This window comes from Carassius carassius, chromosome 22, assembly GCF_963082965.1.
Source record: "Carassius carassius chromosome 22, fCarCar2.1, whole genome shotgun sequence".
NCBI lineage: Eukaryota > Metazoa > Chordata > Actinopteri > Cypriniformes > Cyprinidae > Carassius > Carassius carassius.
The window spans coordinates 6,237,534-6,264,572 of NC_081776.1; the positions used below are offsets into that span (position 1 = coordinate 6,237,534).

The 27,039-nt window shown below is 36.0% G+C and overlaps 1 protein-coding gene across 5 annotated transcripts in view; it reads left to right on the forward strand.

The window, feature by feature from the left end:
* Positions 1–530: 530 nt before the first annotated feature.
* The window catches only part of LOC132098807 (cadherin-like and PC-esterase domain-containing protein 1), a 48,046-nt gene continuing 21,537 nt past the window's right edge, over positions 531–27,039 (forward strand). Inside the window, exons 1-14 of one of the 5 annotated variants that reach the window (XR_009422976.1) lie at positions 531–1,327; positions 8,503–8,674; positions 13,202–13,296; positions 13,892–13,973; positions 17,614–17,698; positions 17,789–17,945; positions 21,153–21,283; positions 21,567–21,639; positions 21,800–21,970; positions 22,217–22,321; positions 22,544–22,695; positions 23,432–23,485; positions 23,630–23,812; positions 24,379–24,544. Coding sequence is in view for 4 of the 5 variants with exons in the window: in XM_059505017.1 (XP_059361000.1) it covers positions 1,043–1,327; positions 8,503–8,674; positions 13,202–13,296; positions 13,892–13,973; positions 17,614–17,698; positions 17,789–17,945; positions 21,153–21,283; positions 21,567–21,639; positions 21,800–21,970; positions 22,217–22,321; positions 22,544–22,695; positions 23,432–23,485; positions 23,630–23,812; positions 24,379–24,544 (1,911 nt within the window). In the remaining variant the exon portion in view is untranslated. The remainder of the gene's footprint in view (positions 1,328–8,502; positions 8,675–13,201; positions 13,297–13,891; positions 13,974–17,613; positions 17,699–17,788; positions 17,946–21,152; positions 21,284–21,566; positions 21,640–21,799; positions 21,971–22,216; positions 22,322–22,543; positions 22,696–23,431; positions 23,486–23,629; positions 23,813–24,378; positions 24,545–27,039) is intronic. The other 4 variants (XM_059505017.1, XM_059505018.1, XM_059505015.1 and 1 more) reach the window with 4 other exon arrangements.

Genomic DNA, 27,039 nt, shown 5'->3' on the forward strand with positions numbered 1-27,039 from the left:
AGTGAATGGGATAATTAAAGATGCCATTCTCTTCATATTAACTCATTTAATCTCAAACCATAAAACTCCATTTGTAACAAAAAATTGCTTTGAGTTTAAAGGGTTAAAACGGTTTTAAACTTTATATGTTGTAAACCTAAAATGTAATTCTTGTGAACATTTTACATAGCTGGTGTAAATTAGCTTTTTAATTCCAGGTGGTAATATCATAAGAAAATGTCAAAGTTCCATAGAATGTCAAAAAAATTAATGAATTACATTTTATTTATTTGGGCTTTCCAATGAGTAAAATGCATGTGCTGGGAAATTGTTGGAATTAAATTGGTTAACGCAAACCAGGTGCGCACTTAAAAATATCACAAGATACAACCCAAACATCCTCTTTTTTCTGGCTTTAACTTTAACAGAATCTACTACAGTGACTTCCATTTAAATAGCTATGAAAATGAGCAGCACACAGGGGTCTAGAAGCGCGTTTTTTTAAAACTTGAAGACTTTATACGGTTTAAAAACGCGTACGCGTATGCGCGCGAGAGACCGAATGAAAACAGTGCCTCTTGCTCGTCTAGATTGACCAACGATTAAGACGGACTGTAAATGACCGCTAAACACGTCCTGTGTGAGAATTCCTTTAATTTTAATATGTTTGAGAAGCCTCGCCGAAACCACACATTCGCAGCAGATTGGTAAAGAGATCCACGCGCGCTCTGAGAGCGCGTTCAGCGTGAAGGAGGCGTATCATTACTCTCAGTCATGAGGTAACTCTGCTCGGGATGTTTTTAATCAACCGTGGGGCTCAGCAGCTTTAAGAAGAGGAAAGAAGCCTTCAGAGAAACTTTCCCCTCTGTTTTGATACCCGGACCGTTGAAAACGAGTCTTCACAACCAGCTCTGGCGCACGTCGAATTAATTCAAGCGTTTACACGATCGTGTCATGAAGCGTTTCTCAGATACGCGCGCATTAACACAGCGCGTCGGATTCCTGAACTGTGCATTTGAGCGTGATCCGGAGGGATGATGTGGGGACCAAACACACATTCCCAATGGTATGTGTCTTGACTCTAGCCAGGAACGTTTGTGCAGAAGTGGGAATGATTTTCCGTGGGATCTGGACACTCCGCCGGAGGTACTGCACGGGTCCCCTTCTGGTGCTGGGGGTAGCGTTTGGGCTGTTTTATCACACTGTGACTATTGACCGGGACAGAACTGGGTTCAAGTCCAGTCATCGGGATCAAAGGAACAAATCTGCGGTGTTTGATTATAAACTACTCCTCAAGAACCCAGAGAGACTCATATCTCTACTTGAAGCACCACAGACAGATAGTTTTGTAAGTAGTCTACTGTCTTTGTTTGAAAGCTGTTTATTAATTTTATCGTTGCTTATTTCTTTTTCTTCTTCTTCTTCTTCTTCTTCTTCTTCTTCTTCTTCTTCTTCTTCTTCTTCTTATTCAAGAATAAAATATATAAATAGGTAGTTATTATAAAAAACCCAAAAGTATTATATTTAGTCTCAGTGGCCTACTCATTATCTTGTTTAATTAATGTATAATTCCTGTATTTAAAATGTAATATATGTATAGCCTAAAATAGTTATTTGTAATACTGAAAAATACTTTTTATTGTGTAAGACTCAGCATTGCTTTATATTACTTTAGTTACTGTTAATGTTATATTCTTGTATTTTATTTTAAATCTAATGCATAATTGATATATTTAGAATGCTGACACAATTTTAATATTTAATATTCATATTACAGCATTACATTTTATTCATGTATTTCATTTAAAATTATTAATTAAAAGAGCTATTTATAATACTGAAAAATATTTACGATATGTAAAACTCATTACGACATTAATTTATTTAAATTAAATTATTAATTTATGTATTATTCATGTACTTAATTTTACATATGATGCATAATGAAAATATTAATAATACTGAAAATATTTAGTGCTCATACGATTACAATATTAACATTTAAATGTTTTGTCATCAAAGTTATTTTGCATTACCTTTTTCATAGTTTATCTATGAAAAATAACCTTGAAGTTGTATTTCCAGGTAGTGCTATAGAGTTCAAAACCATGGATGTTTTGCTGGACATCAGCTGTGCAACAAATCAAAATCAAAAAATGTTATTCTTAAGTTCTAGTCACTTGCTGTTGTGTTGGGATATTTATCTTCCCCCTTAAAAATAGCCAGAGAGTACCTATTGTTTATTTACGATGGGAGGTATTTTAGGAAGAGAAACCTTCATTGGTTTAAGAGAGCACACGAAGAAGGGGTTTATTTATGAGTGCACACATGCTTTCTTTCGAGTGCTGGGATGATTGACGTCTGTGGGGAAGTGTTATGTCAGTACGGGATAGAAAGATCTGAGAAGAGATGCCGGGAATAAAGAACGGCTGTCATGTAGAATGCAGCCACAGGTTTATTTACGACTTCTGTACGAGGAGGTGGAGCATGTGTGCAAATCATGGAAAAAAGTGAGAGGGAGAGAGAAATTGGAAAACAGATTTAGGGGCAGTGAGGCAGAAGATGAGGGCAGGAAATCAATGAGAGGTGAGAGAGGCTTAGTTTTAAGCCGGGTCTGGGGCAGTATGCCTTCCCATAATCCTGCACTAACTAACTCCTTGCAGGGAGTCAACACTGAGAGCCATGACAGCTGTCCTCAATCAGCTGTTAGTGAACTTTACTTGAGTGTGAGTGTGTGTGTTAGGATAGAGTTATCAGTCTGTGCGACTAACAGTGGCTCTCTGATGTGTTGGGAGAGTAGACTGTGCCCTGCAGTTTCTGGTGCTGTCATATAAAAAGTCATAAACACATAGGTAAGAGTTGGGAATTGAAGAATTACCTGTTGCATTTGTGGACATCATGATTGTGAGTGTGAGGGAGTTTTTGTTGACGAGTTAAGGATTCTAGGCATTTGTTTGGTGTTTTCAGCCTCTCAACAACAGCACATAATGTTTGTTGTGTGAATTAACATAATGTCATTTCACATTCGTAAGGTTCATTTGAAGATGCCTATTCCCATCGTTGCTGTGCATACTGTGAAAACTGTGAAAATGTTTTCCCATCCCGCAAACCATTGCTGTCTCATTGTCCCTGGAAATCACTGGAGGACGTTCATTCATGTTAACAAAGTCACGTCTGTCTGTGCTTTTGGACCACCTGGTTCAGATCCAGGATCAGACAATTGCATTCACTTTCAGCGGATGAACTTCTAGTGTTTACACACACACACACACACACACGCACACACACACACACACACACACACACACACACACACACACACACACACACACACACACACACACACACACACACTAACACACACACTCACACACACGCACAGTGAATGTGAATAAATTCGTTGAATGCTGCCATATGTCAGTCTAATATGTTTAGACATCACACTTTAGCAGCCAGTAGGAAGGTCGGAGTCGCATACTAATCTCACACAGTCTGCACTATTTTTTTGTTTGTTTAGAAATGCATATAAATATTTTATTTTTTAAATAATTTTTATATTTTTATATAAATACAGAATTAAATATCAATTTATTACTATTCTAGATTTAAAAAAATATAATATAATTGTTGTTGTTGTTATTGTCAATAATTATTATTTACGCTAAAAATTAATGTTTGGCACTGTTTTTAAAGCAGTCAGGCTTATGATGGTCACCTTGCAAATGACAAAATGAGCAAAATGTCCCATGAAACTTTGGAACCCAAACTATATTTAGGCACCTAGATATTGTTGAGAAGTTTAGTGAATAATACAAAACAGTAATTTCAGAATATTAAAAAACATAAAATATTTAAAATATAGTTATTTATAATACTGGAAAATATTTATACTTAGTATTAATAATATTACAGCATTTATCTGTAAAAAAAAATATTAGTGAATTATTAATGCATTTAATGCATAATTAAAATGTAGTTATGTATAATTCCGAACAATATTTAGAATGTTTAATACTCAAAATATTAAAGCATTAATGTATTTAAATGTAATTATTTATTAATGTGTTTAATTTTAAATTGAATGTTAAATTAGAAAAGTAAAATGTAGTTACTATAATGAACACTATTTATATTTAATACTCTATTATCTTACAGTGTACTGTAATAATCTTACAGTGAACATGTATTTAATTTTTAATTTGTTCATTTTAAATTAAGTGTTAAATTTAATATAGTTATAAATAATATTGAAAAATATTTATATTTAATACTCATAATATTCCAACATTAATGTATTTAAATGTAATTATTTATTAATGTATTATCCATGTATTTTAAATTTAAAGCATCATTTAAATATAGTTATTTATAATACTGAACAATATTTATAATTAGTACTCATTATAGCATTAATATATTTAAATGTAATGTATTATTTATGTATACAGTAAAGGCATAAAGTTAAAGCTCTGCTGTGACATTGCTGTCAGGAGATCGTGTAACCTACAGTCTAGCACATGCTATACATGTTATAATCTACATTAGGCCTGTGGTTTGCACAAACAACTGCACTCCATCACTGTTGGGCTCAACACTCCCCAGAGAGACTCGCGTTCAAGTATGCTGAGAGTTTATTGACTGCCGTTTTGACTGTGTGGGGAGAGGACAAGTACAGGAGGTCCCATGTACTACAAGTACTACACCATGTGTTGCATTGTTTTAGAGGGTCTAGATGTGGCATAGAGGCGGGTTTGGTATGTTATGTGTTTGCTAGTGTGTTTGATCTGGTTTGTGTCTAATATGTCTCTAGGAGAGAGGAAAAAGGGTTATTTTTATTGGGTCCTTTCGACAGCCATGATTAACCTCTGAACCTTATACACGGAGCCAGTGGTAACAGAACCCCTCGTCCAGAGTGGCACACAGAGAGAGAGAGAGAGGTATTTGTGGAGGGGAGGAAGAGCAAGGAAAGCACAGAAAAACAGAGAGAAGTAGTTTGTGGGGGGGGGGGGGGGTAGTTTGAATAAAATGTTGAGCCAATGCCAAATGTTTAGTCAAGTAAATCATTCACTCGAGGTCTCCTCTGAATACTAACAGAGCCCACATTTTGTTTTCTCCCTTCTTTCCACATCTCAAGTGCTCTCTTGTAGGTTAGGACATGTTAACCTGACCCAGCTGTGCTTTATACTGGATTCAAACATTGCATCTGGATTGTAGGGTGTAATCACAAGTGTGTGTTTTACAATGCTTTGAAGGCATATACTGTATCTGTGCGTGTGTGTGTGAGTGTATCTCGTTTAACTGGATGCATAAAGCAAGTTGGTTCATTTTTACAGTCACATATAATATATATAAAAAAATCATATTGGAGAGTACAGCTGCTTTAAATGTAACTCATTCAGTCAGATTTTAAAGGCATAATTGTTCTGAGAGTGACTTTAATAATGATGTTAATTTTGTTTGGCTTTTCTTTCCACATTGCTGACGTAAGAAAACAGAGTAGTGTTTATGAGATGATAATGGTATTTTGGCATGGACACTAACTCCCAAGTGCTATCCTGAGCGCGCGCGCACACACACACACACACACACACACACACACACACACACACACAAACAAACTTCTGGATATTTTACAGTAGCCTGACTAGTGCACTGAATGTTTTGGTAGCCTTCACAACCAAACATTAACCATGGAAATAATACGATACAATCACCAGTACCACCACATTACTTTAAGGTTGTGTGTAGGATTTCTGCAAATCAGTCAGGGTGGTATGTTCTGTATCTCTGTGTTTACTGGGTCAGAGGGCATGTGAGGATTGAGTTGTTTGAATTTGAGCACAGATGTTGTTATGCTTAGATTTGTTTCGTGGTATTATATACAACACTTGAGATGTATATATCAAATATGTCATTTTTTCTCTGTCAGTATGGCATGCATGTGCACATATGTCTTTGTTTGTTTTTCTGCACCATGTGTGCTGTAAAAGTCATGAGGATGGTGTTAGGAGGATGGCTTTTAAAGATGATAGTAGGATAGATTTGTAGTCCAAACTCTTTTAGAGTTTAGTTGCACATACCAAACACCATCTACTCTGTCTCTCATTTGCATTCAAGACTTGCATGGATTTCTATGTCTGGTTCCCACAGTTTAAAATGACATTTTCTTGTTCATCATTTACAAGTTAGCAACAAAAGAGGATGCTTTTCCACGAAAGAGCAATTTCAGCTGTGATTTGACTGCATTTCCACAGATCCCTGCACCAGAGGACTAAATTAATATTTATGTGTATATTCACGTCCTGTTTTTATGTGGTGAGAATTAAAGGAAGATTTCCCTGAGAGGATTTAATGTTTTGATTTAATTTCAGATCTTATTTAAGTTAATGTATCATTGTGCACTCTCAGCTCTTTTGGTTTTATAGATATAAATATATATTTATTCCTCTCCCTTCCAACTTCCTTTTTATTTCCTTCTTTCTTCATGAGATGTTTCTTATTGGTTGTTATTACTTTCTTTGAGCGCTGGGCTGTTTCAGGCAGCGCTTTAATGAAGTAATGATGTTTGTGTCTTGGTCCCAGATACGGAGGGTGAAATGAATGCAGTCCAGTAATTGCATGTTTTATATTAGTGTCTGCAGCCTGAGGTCTCACAGAGGGGCAGGAGAGAGGGAGCAGATGCGAGGAGAGACAGACTGGGGGATGTAGGGAAGAAAGAGTGGGAAAATAAGCATGACTGCAAATGAGATGCATCTTATTTATTTTGAGTTGGTGATGAAGTTGGAATTCTAGTAGGTGAAAAGAAAAGACAACAGTTATAAACTAGATTTTTTTGCGGTGCTGGCTTGTGCAAAACTCTCCATCATGACCTTTGTGGGTTGATTGCAGTTGCCAAGCTGCTATAGATGGTTATGTTCAATGGTTACTTGTTAGGCGGCTAAAAGTCTCTGATATTCTAGTATCTAGATATGGGTTAAGTCCATCCTTCAATGTAAGAGTATGTTTTTTTTTCTTTCATGTCCTGATATTCTTTTAATATTTATTATAAATAAAAGTATCATATTTACTACTAGTAGTGCTACAACTAATATTTATTATTTAATACTAATTATTATTATTAATGCTGTTGTTGATATAAAATGTTTGTACATTTCTGTAGTTGTAAAAAAAATAGAAATAAAATTATTATATTTACTACAACTATGTATTATTATTATTATTATTATTATTAATAATAATAATAGTAATACTTATGAAAAAAATTGTAAGATATGCATTTATATAGTAGTATATTTCTAATAAATTTAAGTATTAGTTTACATATACTAATAATAATAATGAATGTAAATATGATACTTAAATATAATTAGAAATAAATATATTATTGTATAAATGTATATCTAAGCCTTTTATTTAATTATAAATTATGTTGTTGATGATGATGATGATGATGTATTATACAATAACAATAACAAAATTATAATATGTATTGATGTTTGCTAATATTAATATTATTATAGTTAAAAAAATGGTGTTAAATATAATTAGAAATAAAAAATGTTACTTAATGTACAACTAAAACTAATGTGCAACTAACCCAAGTGTTGTTAATAATAATAATAATAATAATAATAATAATAATAATAACAACAGCAACAAAAATATTGATAATCATATCATTATATTGTTGATGTATACTGTATTATATCTTCTAATAGGAGTTGGTCAAAGTTGTTTATGGTTTTATTATTCAAATCCCTAACCTATGTAGTAGTTACTATACAATAGTGAAGAGTCTGCTTTGGAGAATAAATTACGTTTCCGGGGTTGATTTTGGCCATTTAGGACCCTTTCATTAAAGTGGAGCTCCCAGATGGAAACATTTACAAGCAGAAGAGGAGTAGACCCCCGAGAGAGAGCGAGAGAGAACAGCGCAGCATGACGGCAGGAAAAGATGAACCCATGCAGAGAGAAAAGAAAGGGGAACAGTATCATCCATGCTGAAGCAGAGGAAACGCTCCCCTCCCTTCCTCAGTCACACACTCCATGCTGAAGCTCTGTCCAAATAACGCTGTGTTCCTCTGATTCTGTTATGCAACACTGAACTGGATGATCGTGTGAAATGTTTAATATGGCTTTAAATAAGGCTCATGTTGTCAGGCATTCCTCTTGTGCTAAACTGAACTACATCCTAAAATTCTCCTGTGCAACAGCCATCATCCAGGCATCTGAAGTCTGCTGTCATCTAATCCTGTTTTCAGAGCCCTCCTCCCTACCTGATGGCCCACAGAGGTCATTGCCATGCTAGACTGCATTATGGGTACTTTTGAAATGCTTAGCTGCTTTTCTGATTAACCCTTGCTGTTGTGATCCTCACATGTGACAAAACCCTGTTTTGAACTTCATGGAGCATATGTAACATACAAATCAGGTTTATTGTGCTTCTTCTTTTTTTGTTTTAAAGGAAGTAACATCAAGAATAAATACAATTGCAAAACAGTTTTTCTTTCCTCCTTCTCGAAGGTTTATCATTCTAAGCGCAGCTGTGTGGGAAAAGCTATTATTCTGACGGGCCAACATGCCCCGACGAACACTGAGGTCCAGTTGTACCAGAGAGTCTTACAGCAGCAGGGGTATCGAGTGGATCAGGCCCGTTACGCAGAGACCAGCGCCTCACTCAGACAGGACAGAAGAGGTGAGGGGGGACATCCTGTCCTTTTGTATGTAAATCCAAGTTATATTTGGAATATTACTGTAGTACTTACTGCATAGTTTACAGTGCACTGAATGCTGCCTATTTTTGTCATCTTGTATGTAGTAAATGTATGCATAATCAACACTTTAAACTATACACGGTTATCACATGACCTAATTCAGCAAGCAGTGTCATGTTAGCAGCTTTAATATAATGAAGAGTAAATGTTAATTTAGCATTTTTAAAGGAGTAGTTCACCCAAATGTTCTTACCTGCATGCCATTCAAGATGTAGATGAGTTTGTTTGTTTTTTGAGAGATTTAGCATTACATTATTGCTCACCAATGGATCCTCTGCAGCGAATGGGTCTAAACAGCTGCTAAAAACATCACAATAATCCAAAAGTAATTCACACGGCTCCAGTCCATCAATTAATGTCTTGTGAAGTTAAAAGCTGTGTTTATGAGAAGCAAGCTTTTTGTTAAAGCTTTTTAAATTTAAACTGTAACTTCTGGGCAAATTTCTTCATTCATAATGTAGTGAACAGAGGACTCGTATTTTAGTCGTAACCTACAGTTTGAATTTTAATACAAACACGCAGATTTTTGCTTGACACAACGTTAATTGATGGACTGGAGTCATTTTGATTAATTGTGGATTATTGGGATGTTTTTAGCATCTGTTTGATTTTTCATTCTGACGGCACCCATGCACTGCAGACGTTCCATTGGTGAACAAGTGATGTAATAAAGAATTTCACCAAAACTATTCTGATGAAAAAAAACAAAAAAACAAAACTCATCTACATCTTGGATGGCCTGAGAGTTAGTCAGTTTTCAGCAGATATTCTTCTTTGGGTGAACTATTCCTTTAATCCATTTTTGTGTTAAATCATGGCTGAAATTATTTATGTTTCATTTGCCGCACTGGGACTGGAAGCTTAAGTAAGTGCATTGCAGTATGAATACAGTATTCTATGCACTGCAACTTTTGTTATATGTAAGGACATCTGTGTTTAATTATGCATACAGAATATATGCATATAATACATAAAATATGTTCTGCATACAAAATCTATACTAAAAATGCTAAAAATATGATGTTAATGTGCTGTTGAGAACATAGCTCACATATGCATGCATGCTTTAAACGCTATAGTTTCAGGACAGATTTGGTATGTTTAGAACTATGCCTGCTGTGAACTAAATTCACCAAACTGTGTAGTATACAACCTAAGCATGCTGCAAATCCACTGCACTTTACTTAACCATCCGTTTCTAATGTGAGGAACTGGAAGGGATGACAAAAATAAATATTATCCATTTTTATCATTGTACTCACCTTATATGATTGAATAGAATTTTTGTTTAACTCATAATTAAATCAAACGTGAAATAATAGTTTATTTAATTTCACTACATTGAAGCATACTACTATTTTAAATATTTACTGTTGAATACTGTGTGTAGTGTTTCCAATACTTTTTGTGAGTATGCAGTACACAGTACATACTGTATATTATGTAGTATGCAAGTATTCCTACCAACTCTGACTTGATTCTTGTGTGTCTTATCAATATTTTGTGTGTATTATGTCAGGTATCATTAATTGGTTTCCAGGGACTATAGTTTAGTGATTTATTATACAAAAATATTTGACCACAGAAGAATGCTGCTATTGACCAATCAAGAATGAAGTATTCAAGAGAACCGTGTAATAAATTGTACTGTTGTTGGCTGCTGGCTCGTGAACTCAGAGGTTCGTTGTTCCCGTCCACCGTCAGGTGGTTCAGGGGTTAATTTGGTCTTCAGCTCAGTTTAAGCACTGCTTCACAATCACAGCTGGGGTCCTAAAACCCTCCTCCTCCTCCAGATCGTGACTGGACACAGAAAGGTGACTGAGATGAAGGCCTCTATAGCAAACGGTGTCATTTAGTTTCTGTAAATGTCTTTCACTTACATAGCACCAATCATTCATATGGCCATATTAATCCTAATAATCATATTATTGCATACAGTAGTATTATACAACTTTATTACCACAAATTGAGATTGAGTTTAATGTTATTTTGAGCCCTTTCTTCAATATAAAAATAATTTTTTTTCTCTCTCGAAAGAGTTATTTTGACTCTGTTTGAAAGCCACATTTCCTGAATGAAGTATGTAATGGCACATTATTGTGGGTGAAAAAAAAGAAAAACCCAAACAGAATACAGTGAGGTCCAAACATCTGAGACCATTAGTGAAAATGCTTCTATTTTACATTTTTCAAATGAATATACATTTTGACAAAATGACCCCGAATTTAGGGAAAAGTTTTAACTAGACCTAGAAATGAGATTTTCACATAACTTAATTTACTAAAATTGTTTTAGATTTTCCATATGACTTTTTTTAACAACACTATACCATTATAGTATGTGCATGTGTATTATGTGAAGAGATAAGCAGGTGTTTGTTTGCGGACAAAGACATATCAAAAACTTTGAGGTCATCAGGTCAACAGCTCTACCCAAACAGCTTTACCACAACCATACAGAGAGACATTACTGATAAAACACACACTTATCTTAATGCCAGGAATGCTGGAGGCAACAGAGCCTTCCAGTGCTTCACATTACTGGCACATGAAACTGTGTGTATATAGCGTGTGTGAATATGCATGTTTGTAAAGGGTTCGATGATTGTAGATTTAAACATGGTGACAGTTATGTCAGTCCAGATCATAATAGAGATGCTTATTTAACTGTGGCTTGTTTGGTATGCAGCACTTATAAACTGTATCTTAGGTTTTGGCCTGGAACACCACTGGGAATCATGGGAAAACAGTCAAGCAGAAACATTAAAATGCATTGAACTGGTTCGAAATTATGAGCTGTTAACTGTCAGAATGTAGAATGAGCTGAAATTATCATGAGTGTATCAGGAGAGACGTGAAGGCTGATTTCCCATTATTCCCTTTGGCTTTAAACAGTATTTCCTGTTGTTTGGGCTGGGACGGCACTCAGGCACAAAATGTTTGGACTTTATGCTAAATACACACCAACCCATTTCCTGGAGCAATCCTGAGCACCACAATAACTACCAGATGTGTCTTTTCCAGTTTCTCTCTTTCTGAAAGAATTTGAAGTTTTATTAATTCAATGGTTCTAATTTCTGTAAGCATTAAACATTACATTTGCACATACAACTTGTTTTAAAAGCATGTTCCTAAATCAACTTCCTTTTGGTCTTAGATTAGATTAGTTAGTTTAGGAATTAGGAATGTATGATTATTTGTATTAAAACTTATTAAAACAAATAAAATTCCAAATGTATTTATTTAATATTTCTGGTTGGTTAATAAAAGCAGTATAAATGACATTTGACAGCTGACATGTATTCATAAATCATAAGTGTTTGCAAGCAGAGAGGTTGTGTAGGGGGCTATGTGTCTTTGATGACTTGTCAAAACCACGAATGCTCCTCCTTTAATTCAAAGCTGCATAAAAGAAATTAAAAAAGTTAAAAGAATGTCAAGTGTAGATGAAGGCAGCGAAAGGAAAATTGGCAGTGCCTCAGATTCTTCCTGAATGTGTGTAGTGTTACCACAGCATTGAGTAATCCACGCTTGTCCTCATTTTTAGATCTGTAAAAGCACTTCACATCCGTTGGCCTTAACAATTATAAGAGCTAAATATGACAAAACCTTCCTTTGGGGACTTTCAAGGATGTTCTAGTTTAAAAAAACATTTATCAGTAAAGTTATGGTATTTCAGCATTTCCAACAGAAATGCCTTTCACTTAAAAACAAAAATAAACGAATAAAATAAAATAAATTAATAAAATAACATTTTACAAACCCGATTCCCAAAAAGTTGGGACACTTTACAAACTTTGAGCAAAAAAGGAATGGGATAATTTACAAATCTCATAAACTTTTATTTTATTCACAATAGAATATAGATAACATATCAAATGTTGAAAGTGAGACATTTTGAAATGAGAGATTTCATGAGAGATACACATTCCAAAAAAGTTGGGACCGGTAGCAATAAGAGGCGGGAAAAGTTAAATGTACATATAAGGAACAGCTGGACGACCAATTTGCAACTTATTAGGTCAATTGGCAACATGTCAACAAGTCAAGATGGGCAGATAGAATACAAAAAGATTAGAGAGCTATTTTTTTTTTAGAAAACAAGCAGCAAATGAAAAATATAAATAATAATAATTATTATTATTAATAATAATAGCCAGTAGGTTGCTGGCTATTTAGACTACACATAATTATATTATTAAACAGTTCTATATGGTTTGTATTAGTCTGTAGTTGTAATTGTAATAAATTTATTTAAAAAAATAAATAAAAGTCGAAGTCTATATCCTCATTTAGATAGCAGAAAATCTGTGTGTGTCACTGCCTTAATCCTCTGTTTTTGGCAAAACTGTCATCAACACATAATCAACGCTGATCTTGCCATCCTTTTTTTATTGCTTTATTTAATTTACTTAATCTCTTACTAAATATATTCTCCCTTGAACACAGATGGAAGAGACTGGTCCATCTTGATATGCCTAAAGGGCTCTGAAAAAAGTTGCCTGCGAAAAATCAACTTCGCCCATCCACAGCACCAACAAAGGGTAAGACCACCTACTCCCTATAGCCGATATCCAGCGCTCTTGAAGAGATTCCAGTTTATGATACAATGCAATGAATAATAATAAAAAAAATGGTGTATTATAGCTCTGACACTGAGAAGGAAAAGCAAACAAACACTAAGTGCTAATGCCAATTTTTTTTTTTAAATGCATGTAAAATAAGAAATTTTTATAGAAACCAAGACGCAATAAAACATTCCAGCATCCTCAACTCCTATGATCTCACACTCTAAATGCAGAAAACCAGTCTATAAGAACCTGAACCATTCTTGTAATTTTACTTACAATTAATCTGAAACCTGTATTTAGTAATGCTTGTATAATGATGAGATTTGCTTAAATACCCCAGCTGTTGTGAGTCTCCTGAGACGGTTATAGTTTTGGACGTGATCCAAGGACAACTGCTACTTACTGTCTCAGTTATTAAATCACTCTTGTTCATAAGATGTTAGTCATTTCACAGGATCTTAAGGCATTACCGAAGGCTGACTGTTTAAAAATGCTTTTAAACTATCTGTTAGTGTGGTCTTGGTTAAACTCTGACCTCTGATCCCTCCGGGGTTAAATCTTCATACAGGTTAACATAATACCAGCCTTTGCAGGAGTGTTTCTGGACATGGGCGGAGTCTGCCGGTTTCTGACGGACAGCCAGCTGTCAGGTGAGCAGCAATGTTCTAAGCATTTCTTTAACACTGATACTGAGAAAGTAATGCAATTTTGCAGCCACAACATGATTTCCAGTTTCAAATGACTTTGTTCTGTGGAAGACAAAAGGAGATGTTTTACAGAATGCAGTATATTGCAAGAAAATTGACTTTTGTGCAAAAATGTTTTCGGAATAGTTCTCATTAATGAAGTTTCTGTGATCATTTATTTGCCCTCATGTGGTTCCAAACTTAACTCCAAACTGTGGAATACAAGCTACCTATTTTTAGCAGTTTTTGTCTTTTGTAATGAAAGTCAATGGGGTCCAATCAGTCGTTGTAGTATCATCTATATTAATATTTTGAAGGAGCTTTTATTTTATCTTCTCAGTTTTCTTTTTCAACTGCCAAATATTAAATTTAATAGTTTTAGTTAACAGCACTAGATCCAAAACAACCGCTTTAACCACTTTAATTGGTTAAAAAAAGTTCAGTCTCAATTTAACTGACGTCTCTGACAATGCAGTGTGTGTCTGTGACGCACTTCTGTCAGGTGTGTATGGGAGCGTGTTAAGCTCGTCTCTGTAATTACTTATAAAGGTCAGTGTCAATGGTGATATTTACCATGAGTAACTTTTTGCTGCAGGGATATTAAAAGGCAAGTGCACATCATAAATGCCATTTAATAACAGCCATAGTGAGTTATCGCTTCTTCAGAAAGTCGCTTTCTTCATATGTCAGAATGCTGCATTACAAAGCTCTTTGAACTTGTTCACGCTTAATTTCACTGCTTTGAACCAATTATGAATATCACTTCTGAAAGACCTCAGAGGAGGAGGAGAACAGTGCCTACTTTCTGTGACAATAATGACTGATTTTTCACCCGCTGCCCCTGTGGCATCACTGCTGCCCAGCTTCAGAAAAGGTGGCTTTGTCTCCAACTCTGAAACAATATTGTCCTTCCTGTTGGCCTGACGCCCACAGAAACATGAACAATTGAGTCCTGGTGTTTGGGGTTTGGCTAGGCCAGGTGGTGCCCTCTTTATAATGGTATCGGAAGGCAGGCATACTGTAGAGTGCTCAAATATACACATGACATGGACGGGTCAGTGACCAAGTTGAATGTAAGCTCAGCATAGCTCACACACTTAGGTAGGGAGTGACCCTGACTTTGGCAGAAGCACGGGTTACGGAGATCTTGATGTTTTTCCAAGGTTTCTTTGGGGCCCAAGGCTGGTGTGTCATGTGGTTTAACTGAACGAGGTTTGGAGATGTGTACTATAGACATGTTTGAGAGTATTAAGTATTGCTTGAGTTGTATGGAGTGGTGACCTCTTTTCTCTGATGCTGGTGAGACATATGTGTGTGTTTCTGATTAAATGGTGACACGGTGACTGGAATCACTGAAGGAATTTTCATTCGCACAGTAGGGGAGAACCGGGGCGAAAGTAACGCAGGACGAAAGTAACAAAGCGATTTTCTCGGAGCCTATTACTGCATTTGCATTCCCAGCTATGACGGTATATTCAGCATTCAATCCTTGATGGAGCTGAGAAATATCACGTGATTTCCTCATAATTTCCCGCAGTTAGGTCGGTAAAACTGTTTTCGAGTACAAAAAGTAAATTATTGAAGCGGTAATTTTTTTTTAATTAGTTGTGTTGTTTTTTTTGTTTCATGTGTCACAGTAATGATCAATCTACAGGTTATTTAGTGCTTTAACACATCCTAAAGTTTGCATTATCAAAGTTTTTTAGTATAAAAGTAAATCAGGTTTCAATGCCAGGAGCTCCTGTCGGGACAAAAGTAACAGTTGTTACTTTTGTCCCGCTACAGTGACAAGAAGTATTTATTTTGTTCCGGTACATGCTATTCTGTGAATGTCTGTCTCTTGCATCATTTATTAAAATGTTTATGTCATATTATACCAAAAGAATATGTCTGAGTGAGGGTCAGAAAGACAAACAGTGGTCTGGTTTTATCCAGATGTTTATGAGAGAGCGTTTCTGGACATAGAGGAACATCTGGGCAGCTCCTACCTCGCATTTACCTTAGTTATATTTAGGTTTTAGCCATACCTTAGCTTTTACACCTCCAGCTATGAATTTGCAGTGTTTCCAGATGTTTTAATGCACATTTTGAATTTATGCATAAAAACAACTGGATGGAAACATGAATAGGCCTACTGTTACATTATGTTTAGAATTTATATTATGCCAATGTAATTTAATTATTATATTGTTCATGTTGAAAAAATGTTTTATAAAAATACACTGAAATAAAAATAAAAAAAATAAAAAAATAAAGTTTGTACAGTCGGGTTTTGAGACATTTGATGAAACTTAAATTTAAAATAAAAATATAAATATGTAATTTTAATAATTTTTTTTTACAAAAATAAAAGACAGAATATGTTTGCAGTTACATATTTACAAGGTCATAGTCAGGTATACTTAATAAAAATAAGAGTAACAGAAAATAAATCTAGCTTATATTGTTGTGTTACTTTTAACCCACCTGTGTGTTACTTTCGTCCCAACCGATGGGGTCAAAAGTAACAATGTGCAACTTATGTTCAAATTGAAATTATACTGAAGCCTTTCTACATTTCTACAAAATACCACCTGGTATTGATAGACCAGACTTCTGAGTTACTGACCACAGCAGAAATATATCTCTGTCTACAACATTATCTTTTAAAATGATGTTTTTCTGAAAAATGGTACTTTCGCCCCTGCTCTCCCCTACTGCCAGAAAACCACTCACTTACTCAGAAATGCTGAGCTGTGCATGTGCTGATATGAGGACTAGTAAACACACACATTAACTTTTGTACATATTGAATTAAGATATAATTGCAATCCGGTGATCCTAATCCCAAATAGTGATCGAGAGTCTAGCAATGGTAGCTACCTTGTGCAATGCCACAGAATTACAAACCCAGAGAATGACAAAATGCATCATTTATTGACTGCTTAAAATTCAGCTTTGCCATCACAGGATTAATATAGCCTAGTTTTTACCATATTTTGATCAAATAAATGCAGCCTTGGTGAGCATAAGAGACTTTGTTCAAAAACTTAAAAAAAAAAAATTGTTTTTTGGTTTTAACCAAATTCTGAGGCAGATCTGCTTGATGACGAAATGTGGTCCCATAATGAACTGTGACATTGAAAATCATTCAAACATTTAAAATATGAATAAACCTGAACTTCTTTTGACCTGGTATTTGTGTGTGCTATGTATTTGTATGTTGAGACTAACATGCAGTTAGCTAAGCATCAAATTCTATTGAAATTATTTGTGATTATTGTGTTCTTCATATTTGGGTTGCAGAGTTCTTGCCTATGTAGACTTATGAGGTTACATGGCTGTTACCGGTGTAGACCGTTAGGAGTAAGGCAGCTCAGCATGTTTTAGAACAGAGATGCAGTTTACATTTCACAGAAGCAAAGCATGCATGTGAGAAATGTGGCCAGACCCAATGATTTAATAACGTGGTATCTCTAGACACATGTCTGGAGGTATTTGTGGAAAGAATTGAAGTAGCTTTGGCCTTCATGTCGATACATGTGCTGTGTATCTTCCTCACAGAGGAAATCAATGTGCCTGAACTCAAACTCTATCCACTTCTCCCATCTGTTTTCCATCTCAGGAGTGACATTACCAATACGTCCTTCTGCCTGCGCTTCTTCCACATCTCAACAAGAGGGAACCCCAAATGTTGCTGAAGATGAATGGTAAGTCATGCCACATCTGAGTGGAATGGCAAACCAAAAATATTACGATGTCAATTTTCTCTTCAGCGTTATTGTGATTGTATCCTACAGGAGGCGGCCAATCACACTCAGCCATTCGGACATTCAGAGCATGAATGCCACCATAAACGTATACGTCTTGGTTACTTCGGCAACACCGCTGACCGCTTTTGTCCACCGCATAGCCTTGGTCAAACCCCACTTGGATAAAACTAGTTATGCCACCGAGGTAAGAAAGCATTCTCCTTGAAGTGGAAGCTGTAAAACAATTACTGTTAAAATAAAACAATATCTCTGAGTCCCAATACTCAAACGAGCTTAGAAGTGATTATTAGGTGCCTTTTAGCTATTTCAATAAGCTTTTATATTTTTTAAATCCGATAAGATTTCAGTCTTAATATTGCAGTTTGGATCCCAGTGCTGCCGTTTACTGATGATAAAAGCTTGGCTAGGCATTGATTCCCCATGTGATGTTTATTAGGTCTCCACAGCTGCGAAACACCACTCTCATTGCAGTTTAACGCTCTCTCTCTGTGTGAGTGTGTGTAATGCTAGATTACTGAGGAGGCTTCAGTCAGAGTCTTGTAAACAGCTGGAGGGTACTTTGAGATCTAATAAAACACAGATCATATTTACTGAGTTTCAATAGTTGATAAAAGAGCCCAGACAAACAAGCAGATCACAATAAAGTCTGCTCTTTCCCTTCTGGTTCTCGGTGTGTGAGTATGATATAGATCTTATGCAAAACTTAGTGTTGGACCACTTGTGTGCAACAGTGTTTGTGCTTGTGGCAGCCTCGTTAGAAGTACAAAAAAACAAACAAACAAACAAAAAAAACACAGTATAATACAGCTAAATATATATATGGGTCAAAGATAAGACATCTCATTTTGGTGAACACATCAAATTAAATCCACAAAAGTGCATTTATATATACAACCCGAATTCCGGAAAAGTTGGGACGTTTTTTAAATTTTAATAAAATGAAAACTAAAGGAATTTCAAATCACATGAGCCAATATTTTATTCACAATAGAACATAGATAACGTAGCAAATGTTTAAACTGAGAAATTTTACACTTTTATCCACTTAATTAGCTCATTTAAAATTTAATGCCTGCTACAGGTCTCAAAAAAGTTGGCACGGGGGCAACAAATGGCTAAAAAAGCAAGCAGTTTTGAAAAGATTCAGCTGGGAGAACATCTAGTGATTAATTAAGTTAATTGATATCAGGTCTGTAACATGATTAGCTATAAAAGCTTTGTCTTAGAGAAGCAGAGTCTCTCAGAAGTAAAGATGGGCAGAGGCTCTCCAATCTGTGAAAGACTGCATAAAAAAAATTGTGGAAAACTTTAAAAACAATGTTCCTCAACGTCAAATTGCAAAGGCTTTGCAAATCTCATCATCTACAGTGCATAACATCATCAAAAGATTCAGAGAAACTGGAGAAATCTCTGTGTGTAAGGGACAAGGCCGGAGACCTTTATTGGATGCCCGTGGTCTTCGGGCTCGCAGACGACACTGCATCACTCATCGGCATGATTGTGTCAATGACATTACTAAATGGGCCCAGGAATACTTTCAGAAATCACTGTCGGTAAACACAATCCGCCGTGCCATCAGCAGATGCCAACTAAAGCTCTATCATGCAAAAAGGAAGCCATATGTGAACATGGTCCAGAAGCGCCGTCGTGTCCTGTGGGCCAAGGCTCATTTAAAATGGACTATTTCAAGGTGGAATAGTGTTTTATGGTCAGACGAGTCCAAATTTGACATTCTTGTTGGAAATCACGGACGCCATGTCCTCCGGGCTAAAGAGGAGGGAGACCTTCCAGCATGTTATCAGCGTTCAGTTCAAAAGCCAGCATCTCTGATGGTATGGGGGTGCATAAGTGCATACGGTATGGGCAGCTTGCATGTTTTGGAAGGCTCTGTGAATGCTGAAAGGTATATAAAGGTTTTAGAGCAACAAATGCTTCCCTCCAAACAACGTCTATTTCAGGGAAGGCCTTGTTTATTTCAGCAGGACAATGCAAAACCACATACTGCAGCTATAACAACAGCATGGCTTCGTCGTAGAAGAGTCCGGGTGCTAACCTGGCCTGCCTGCAGTCCTGATCTTTCACCTATAGAGAACATTTGGCGCATCATTAGACGAAAAATACGTCAAAGACGACCACGAACTCTTCAGCAGCTGGAAATCTATATAAGGCAAGAATAGGACCAAATTCCAACAGCAAAACTCCAGCAACTAATAGCCTCAATGCCCAGACGTCTTCAAACTGTTTTGAAAAGAAAAGGAGATGCTACACCATGGTAAAAATTCCCCGTCCCAACTATTTTGAGACCTGTAGCAGAAATCAAAATTGAAATGAGCTCATTTTGTGCATAAAATTGTAAACTTTCTCAGTTTAAACATTTGCTATGTTATCTATGTTCTATTGTGAATAAAATATTGGCTCATGTGATTTGAAAGTCTTTTAGTTTTCATTTGATTAAAATTTAAAAAACGTCCCAACTTTTCCGGAATTCGGGTTGTATATATACAGAATGCATATATATGTAAAAATCAAACATACTCGTTCTGGCCTGTACTTATTAAAATATATAAAAGAATAAGTGATAATACTGCATTTCATTATACTTTAAATGATTAAAAAACCTCTGGCTGTCTAGTTGGTAAAACTTTAGATTTTAAATGACAATTAATTATTATTTTAGGGCTGCACTCTGATTCTTAAATAGTTTTTAATGTCATCTAATGATTTGTTCTAAATATGCCTGATAAGATTTTTTGGTACAAACTACTGTTACACTAAATGATTTTTTTTTCTGTAAATCATGGTAAAAATATATGATAGTAATTATTTTTTGCTCTGAGAAAAATAAAATGACACATTCTTATGTATGGGGAAAAAATTAAAGCTGCCTTAATTTTATTGATGGTGCTTGAAACCCCTTTTTTGTTTTTGAACCTTATGTACAAATCAAGTGATAGTCATGATTTATTTATTTAATTTTTTACCTGTTGACTGTAGTAATAGACTATTGTTCTTTTACTGCCCTCTACTGGCAGCGCTCTGTCATCACTCTTCAGCTCAGCTCAGCTGCCTCTGTCTGTTGTACAATGGAAAGGTTTCTCTGTCTAGACTTAATGTGTTGATACTAGTAGTGTGCAAATCATTCAATCACAAATCAAGGATCAATCTCTTGTCCATGTGGGAGAGTTTTTGTCTTAGTTACTGTATCTGCAGCGGTAGAGGTATGAATGTCTGCCATTGTTAAATCATTATTGATGAACAGGATTTCTGGTGTTGAAATTGGAGTGTTCTGCTCAATCTGTTTAGAGAGGCTGAATGACGTAATGAGATCTCTGTTTGCCTCTCAGCTTTTAGTTTGTACTGTGTCAGACTGATTTACACCCCTCTCTTTCAGTTGCAGGTATTCTTTAGAGAAAGACTGGGTCCTGTTCTCTCTCATAAGGCCATTGAGCACATGAATCACGTCATCAGTGACATCCTGAAAGCTGCTTTATTAACCACAAAGGACAGCAGCCCCTCATCCAGGTCAAAAACACACTTCAACCAGAAAATGACAAAAATTTTAGTTTATTATAAGTGTATTATAAACATTTGTTTATATATATTTATATATATCTAAACCTGATGGTTTTGTGAAATTAAGAACTTTTTTTAAAGTACTTCATAATTTTATTATATTATTATTATTTTACATTTGACTTTAAAAGCCATTATTATTATTATTTAACCGTATTTATAATTATATGCTATGCATTGTGTTTTGATCAGTGAATTAGTCAAATTTAGTGTTCTGTGTTGTTTCTTATAGGTGTCAGATGTGTTTTCAATTAATGACCTTCTCATTGCACTATAACTCCTCTCTTGATCCGGTAGTGGTGAAGGTAAGGATAAACGCGCACTGTGAATTTTGTTTGAGGATGCTGAAAAATTACACACAACTTGTACAGTAGATCATCTCCCATGGAAGCTCTCAATTTGACCACTAGATGGCAGCATATTAATACACATTCACATGTATTTGTCTGTCTCTTTCTGTCTTAGCTTCAGACTGATCTACACTTTGACGGAATGAAGGACCCTCACTTTGATGGACAGATAGCCAAAGAGTATATGCTGGAGGATGTGCTGAAACTGCTTTTCCCAGCATGCTGCAGCAATGCTGAGGAGCCTAGTTTGCAGTTTAGAACAAAGGAAGAGAACCAAAACCAAAAGGTGAAACTCGCTTCAGTTTTTCTTGTATTACCATATGCAAGTGAACTAATTCAATTGAGCCAGTGACAATATAGACCATTCATTTCATATAAAAAAAAAAAAGTTTTATCATTTCCCATGCTTTACAAACAGTCGGTTTGTATTTATTTAGTTCCTTTTCATTTTTGTTGCTTTGTAAAATGCAGTCATTTTTTAAGCATTTCAATAGTGTTTATTGTTGTCTAATTATTTGAACTTGTCATTCAGTACGGTGACTGTGAAGGGCCAAATGGTCTGTGTCTGCCTCCAGATGAGGTGCATTTATTGCAACAGTTTAATCAGCACCTCAAAAGACCAGGACCCTTTCAGCTGGTAAAAACACATTTTATGCACTTTCAAACATTCTCGTATTAGCTATAGCATATGGATGACTTCAAAGCTTATTAATATGGACTAACAGGCACATATGTAATTGAATTGGATTTAATGTAATGTGAAATCAGACTTTTTCTATGTAAAATTTCCACATGATAAACATGTATGTCCTTGTTGTGCATTTTTTCTGGTAAATAAATTGTGTGTGTGTGTTGGCAGCTCTACCCTACATGTCCTGTTCCTGACGATCCTCAGCATGATCTAATCCAGACAGAGTCCCTCAGTGCACAGGATTATGGATGGAGACCAGCTCTCATGGCCCTGCTCCAAGAGCTCAGCCTTTACTACACGAGAAAACACCAGACTGAAAGGTTGCACACACACAAGATCATATCGTAAAACCTTATTCTTTCTCCAGCACTGAAATGAGTTATGCTGCAGGCATGCAAAAATCATGCAAGGGTTCGGGAGATAATATCATACAAATCGTTATTTTATATTCAGTCTTTCATAGTGGTGACCCTGAGAGCCTGTGGTGCTTTGGGTCACCTGCAGTCCAGTCGAAACATTTATTTTTACAATTTTTTTTTTCCCCCACCCAGATTTGCATTTCCCTGTGAAAGCATAGTCAGAATAACATAATTTCAGATATTATTGCATTTTTCACTTGCAGCCAGTGAAAATATAGATGAGGTAAGTACATATCTGTGCAAAAAAAGTTATTGTTGAGCCAACAATCTGAGCCATCTTGTTATCTGTGATGACGGGGTCTGTGTGCTGGTTGGTGGGAAGTAAATTGTCTGCATCTGTCTGGCTGGATTGGAATCCAAACCGAGACACAACTCTGTTGCATGATTATATAAAGGTCTTTGAGCATACTGCATTGATTGATTGCCTTTCAAACAAATTAAGATACTTTTTCAAGCCAGCACTGATTGTTTTTGTTAAAAAAAGAGGTGGGAAAAGCCATTAAAAGGCTCCCTTTTGCTATTCCTGGAAAAAAAAAATCTACTAACATCTTCCAATCACCTGTGTTTAACAGACCATTTATAGAGCACTTGCTGAGTTTCCTATTAAAAATTGCTGCGTTTTCTATAATTCCAACAGCTTGGATGATCCAAAGAGCCCAGAGGCATCAGACCCGCTGTCAAGAAAAGGCAAGTAGCATGTGGTAACATATTAGCCTGACTATATGAATTACAAATAGACATTTGATTTTGTTTTTATAAAACGCCAACTGTTTTTAACTTAATCAGATAATACAAATCAACTATTAAATGTGCCTTACTCCTATTTTCAAGGTAGGTGTGTTGATCCCCACCTGAGGCAGTTGTACACAGACCCTCCGATGATGCTGATGCCAGCGTTTAATGCACGGGAGAAGGAATATCGAGCTGAGGTTCCCTTTGATGTGATCACCATTCGTATCCGGCCAGAAGCAGTCAGCCCTCATTGCCACATTCACCTGGATGAACATCGTGGACCCAGGTAAACCAAACACAACTTGCTTAACCACAAACTCGGCTGCCACATTGTAGAATTAAATACTGTAGCATTACAATTTAGCATTTTTCTGGTTAAAAACATGAAAACTTAATTGAATGGGCTATGCAGGCGTCCAGTCTTGAGATGGGAAACAATGAACAAAGGGTCCACGGTACAGTAGTGTAGTTTTTCACTGCCTTTTTCTTGGTAATCAGATCTGGCTTCTTATGTGTCTTCTCAAACTCACTTCACCATTTGATTTGATTATCAGATTAATTTATGAATATACTTTCCCATGCCTGGCAAGTCACACACATAGATTGTAAATCCCTGATTTCTATCTATTAGACTCTCTTACAGCCTGTAATCTCTAATACTCACAGAAGGGTTAAAAAAGCTTTTACATATTGAAGCTGACCCTGACCCGAGATTATAACAGGAGGCTGAAGTATTGGGAAATTATTAAAATGACATTATAAATGGGCATGTGTGTGTTTGTGAAAGAGTGTGTGTGTGTGCATATGCAATCAAGTACTCAGTTTCTCAGAACTCTTCTCTGTTTCCCTCAGGATGGCAAACTACCCTGTTGGCCTGGGCAACAACAGAATCAACATTCTGGTGATGGACGAATCAGAGGCTGAGCCCATCGTCATGACGATATACACTCTGTACATATACCGTGAAAGCAGGCCCAGTCTGCCAATGTTTGAGTATGTAATGTGCAGCTTCATGCAGGTACGCAGGACAAACACACACACTCCCACCAGCTCCTCTTCTAAACACTAACACACACATCTGTCTAAAAGGAATTTGTCGGCCAGCTTATGAAGTTTGTTACATTCCTAAGTTATTTTAAACGCAGGAGATTCTTATAGTCCATAAGATGAGGTGTAGTTCTCATATTTTTCATTTCATTTTTAATGCAGTAAAGTCTTTAGAACCGATTCTGGACCATTCCAGCACTTTCTTTCTCATGGATGGTCAAGTTTCAGTAACAGTCACCTAATAGCCCTGATCATAGAATCACAGTTATAGTGGATCACAGCAGGTTTCTGTCACAGTGTTGACTCATGTAGTGTGTGTGCATACATTTATGTCTGAAATTGAGAAATTATTTTAATAGTTTCTATTTATATTCATCTATATTTACCTACATATATTTTACCAGATCATTTAAGGCAGGACAATTTAGTAATACATACACAAAACTTTACAGTTTTATCCTTATATTCTAAAGGTTATTACAGAAGGGGTTGTTCATATATATTTTGCCTGTTTTCTACAATGTTTTATTCCTAAAAAAAATGATGAAAAAAATTTCTGGCTGTTGTCAGTATTTTCTGATTTAAGGAGTGATAAAAAGAGATCCCCTCTATAAAATCCTTTGAGTGTGATATTTCAACAAAATGAAACATGTCATTTTGAACCTGGCTTCATCCAATGTTTTTATTTTTTTCTAAAATATTGTATGCAAATCAGCACATTTAATTACATAACGCCTTATTTGCATATTTAAACATATCATTTTGAAAAACTGCGAGCACATTTATTATATACAGAATGTTATCATCCATTGGTGTGGATGCTACAAAAACTTTACCTTTTTAAAAAGGTACACTTTTCTACCTTTTATAGATACTAATATGTAAATGGTAAATGGACTGCATTTATATAGCGCTTTCAACAGACCACATGGCCATCCAAAGCGCTTTGCAATTTGCCTCATATTCACCCATTCACACACACATTCACACACCGACTGCGGTGTCTGCCATTCAAGGCGCCATCCAGCTCGTTGGGAGCAGGTGGGGTTAGGTGTCTTGCTCAAGGACACCTCGACACTTGGTCAGGTGGAGCCGGGGATCGAACCACCAACCTTCCGGTTTGTAGACAACCTACATGAACCACTGAGCCACTGCCGCCAAAATGTGCACTAATACAGTATGTCCCTATGAGATGCTAATATGGAAAGGTACCATCCCAGTGCCAGCATTTGTACCTTTATTTCTGAGAGCGTAGTTATTGTTAGAATTATCTTTATAGTTACCATTCTTGGTTTGGATGGGCCTTAACACTGTCTTTGCTACTGAATTAGGCATGATTTAAATATTCCGTGGTTTATTCCAATTTTCTCTCACTACTTACTAATGGCTACATTGTATTTCATGCTTAACTGGATCAAAGTGATGCAACAGAATAGCAAAAAGCAGAATTGGGAGAGTGACAGTGTTCGTGACTTCTAGCTGGCGCCAGTTCCTAATGAAAGTTTTTTTTTATGGCTGTGTATCTCCAGTTATCATGTGCTGATGACAGCACCACCCCTAGGGAGTCATGTTTGGTTGGAGCTTCAGAGAGCATGAACCACTTTCTGTCTTAAGAGTCATAAATAAGTTAGGTGTGAGAGTTACTGGAGTGTTTTCTATAAAGATTCAGAACTTCAAAACCTACCAAGTGTTGAGCTGTGAGTATTTTTAATAAGTTAATCCCATTCGCTAGTTGTATTTTTGTAAAATGAACATCGGGAATGAATCAAGTTGCTCCGTTTATTCTCAATTGTTCAGTTCTTTTCTGTGCAAGGGTTGAACACTAAAGACAAGACAAATATTAATATCAGGTTAATAACAGCTAGAGATTTGATTGTATGTTTTGAAGTTCTCAGTCGGACTAACTGATGAGACTGTGGCCTGTGTTGAAGATCTCATTTTGGTCTACAGTCCTTCAATGTGTATGAGGATTGAAATTGAGAATCAATCCTTCCTTGCATACAACATTCCTTCATTTATCCCTTGATCCCTGGAGAGCAGAATAGGCTGGAAATCAAGCATTTTATCACGTTTCCCTTCAAAGACCAATCAAAAGATTTTCTGAGGCTTTATTTACAGCGAGGAAAACACATAACTCTTCTCTTTGTGCATCAGGGACACGATCTAAAAAACCATAAGCAGCATCAGTATTTACTGACTAGCAGTCACATGGGTATAGTCAGAAAGCAACCTTTTGTTGACGTTACCAAAAGAGATCAGTATGTGTCAAAGGATAATTCACTTCTTTCAGCACCATGTGTACCTCATTAATACACACAGGACTTCCTGACCTCATCCAGCAAATAAATGCAAGCACTAAGCTTGATGAATTGTTCACTGTTTTGAAAACATCCAGCTGGGAAGCTTATGTTTGCAACACTTTAGATTTTTCATTCATTCACACATTTAAGGATGACTTTAAGCATA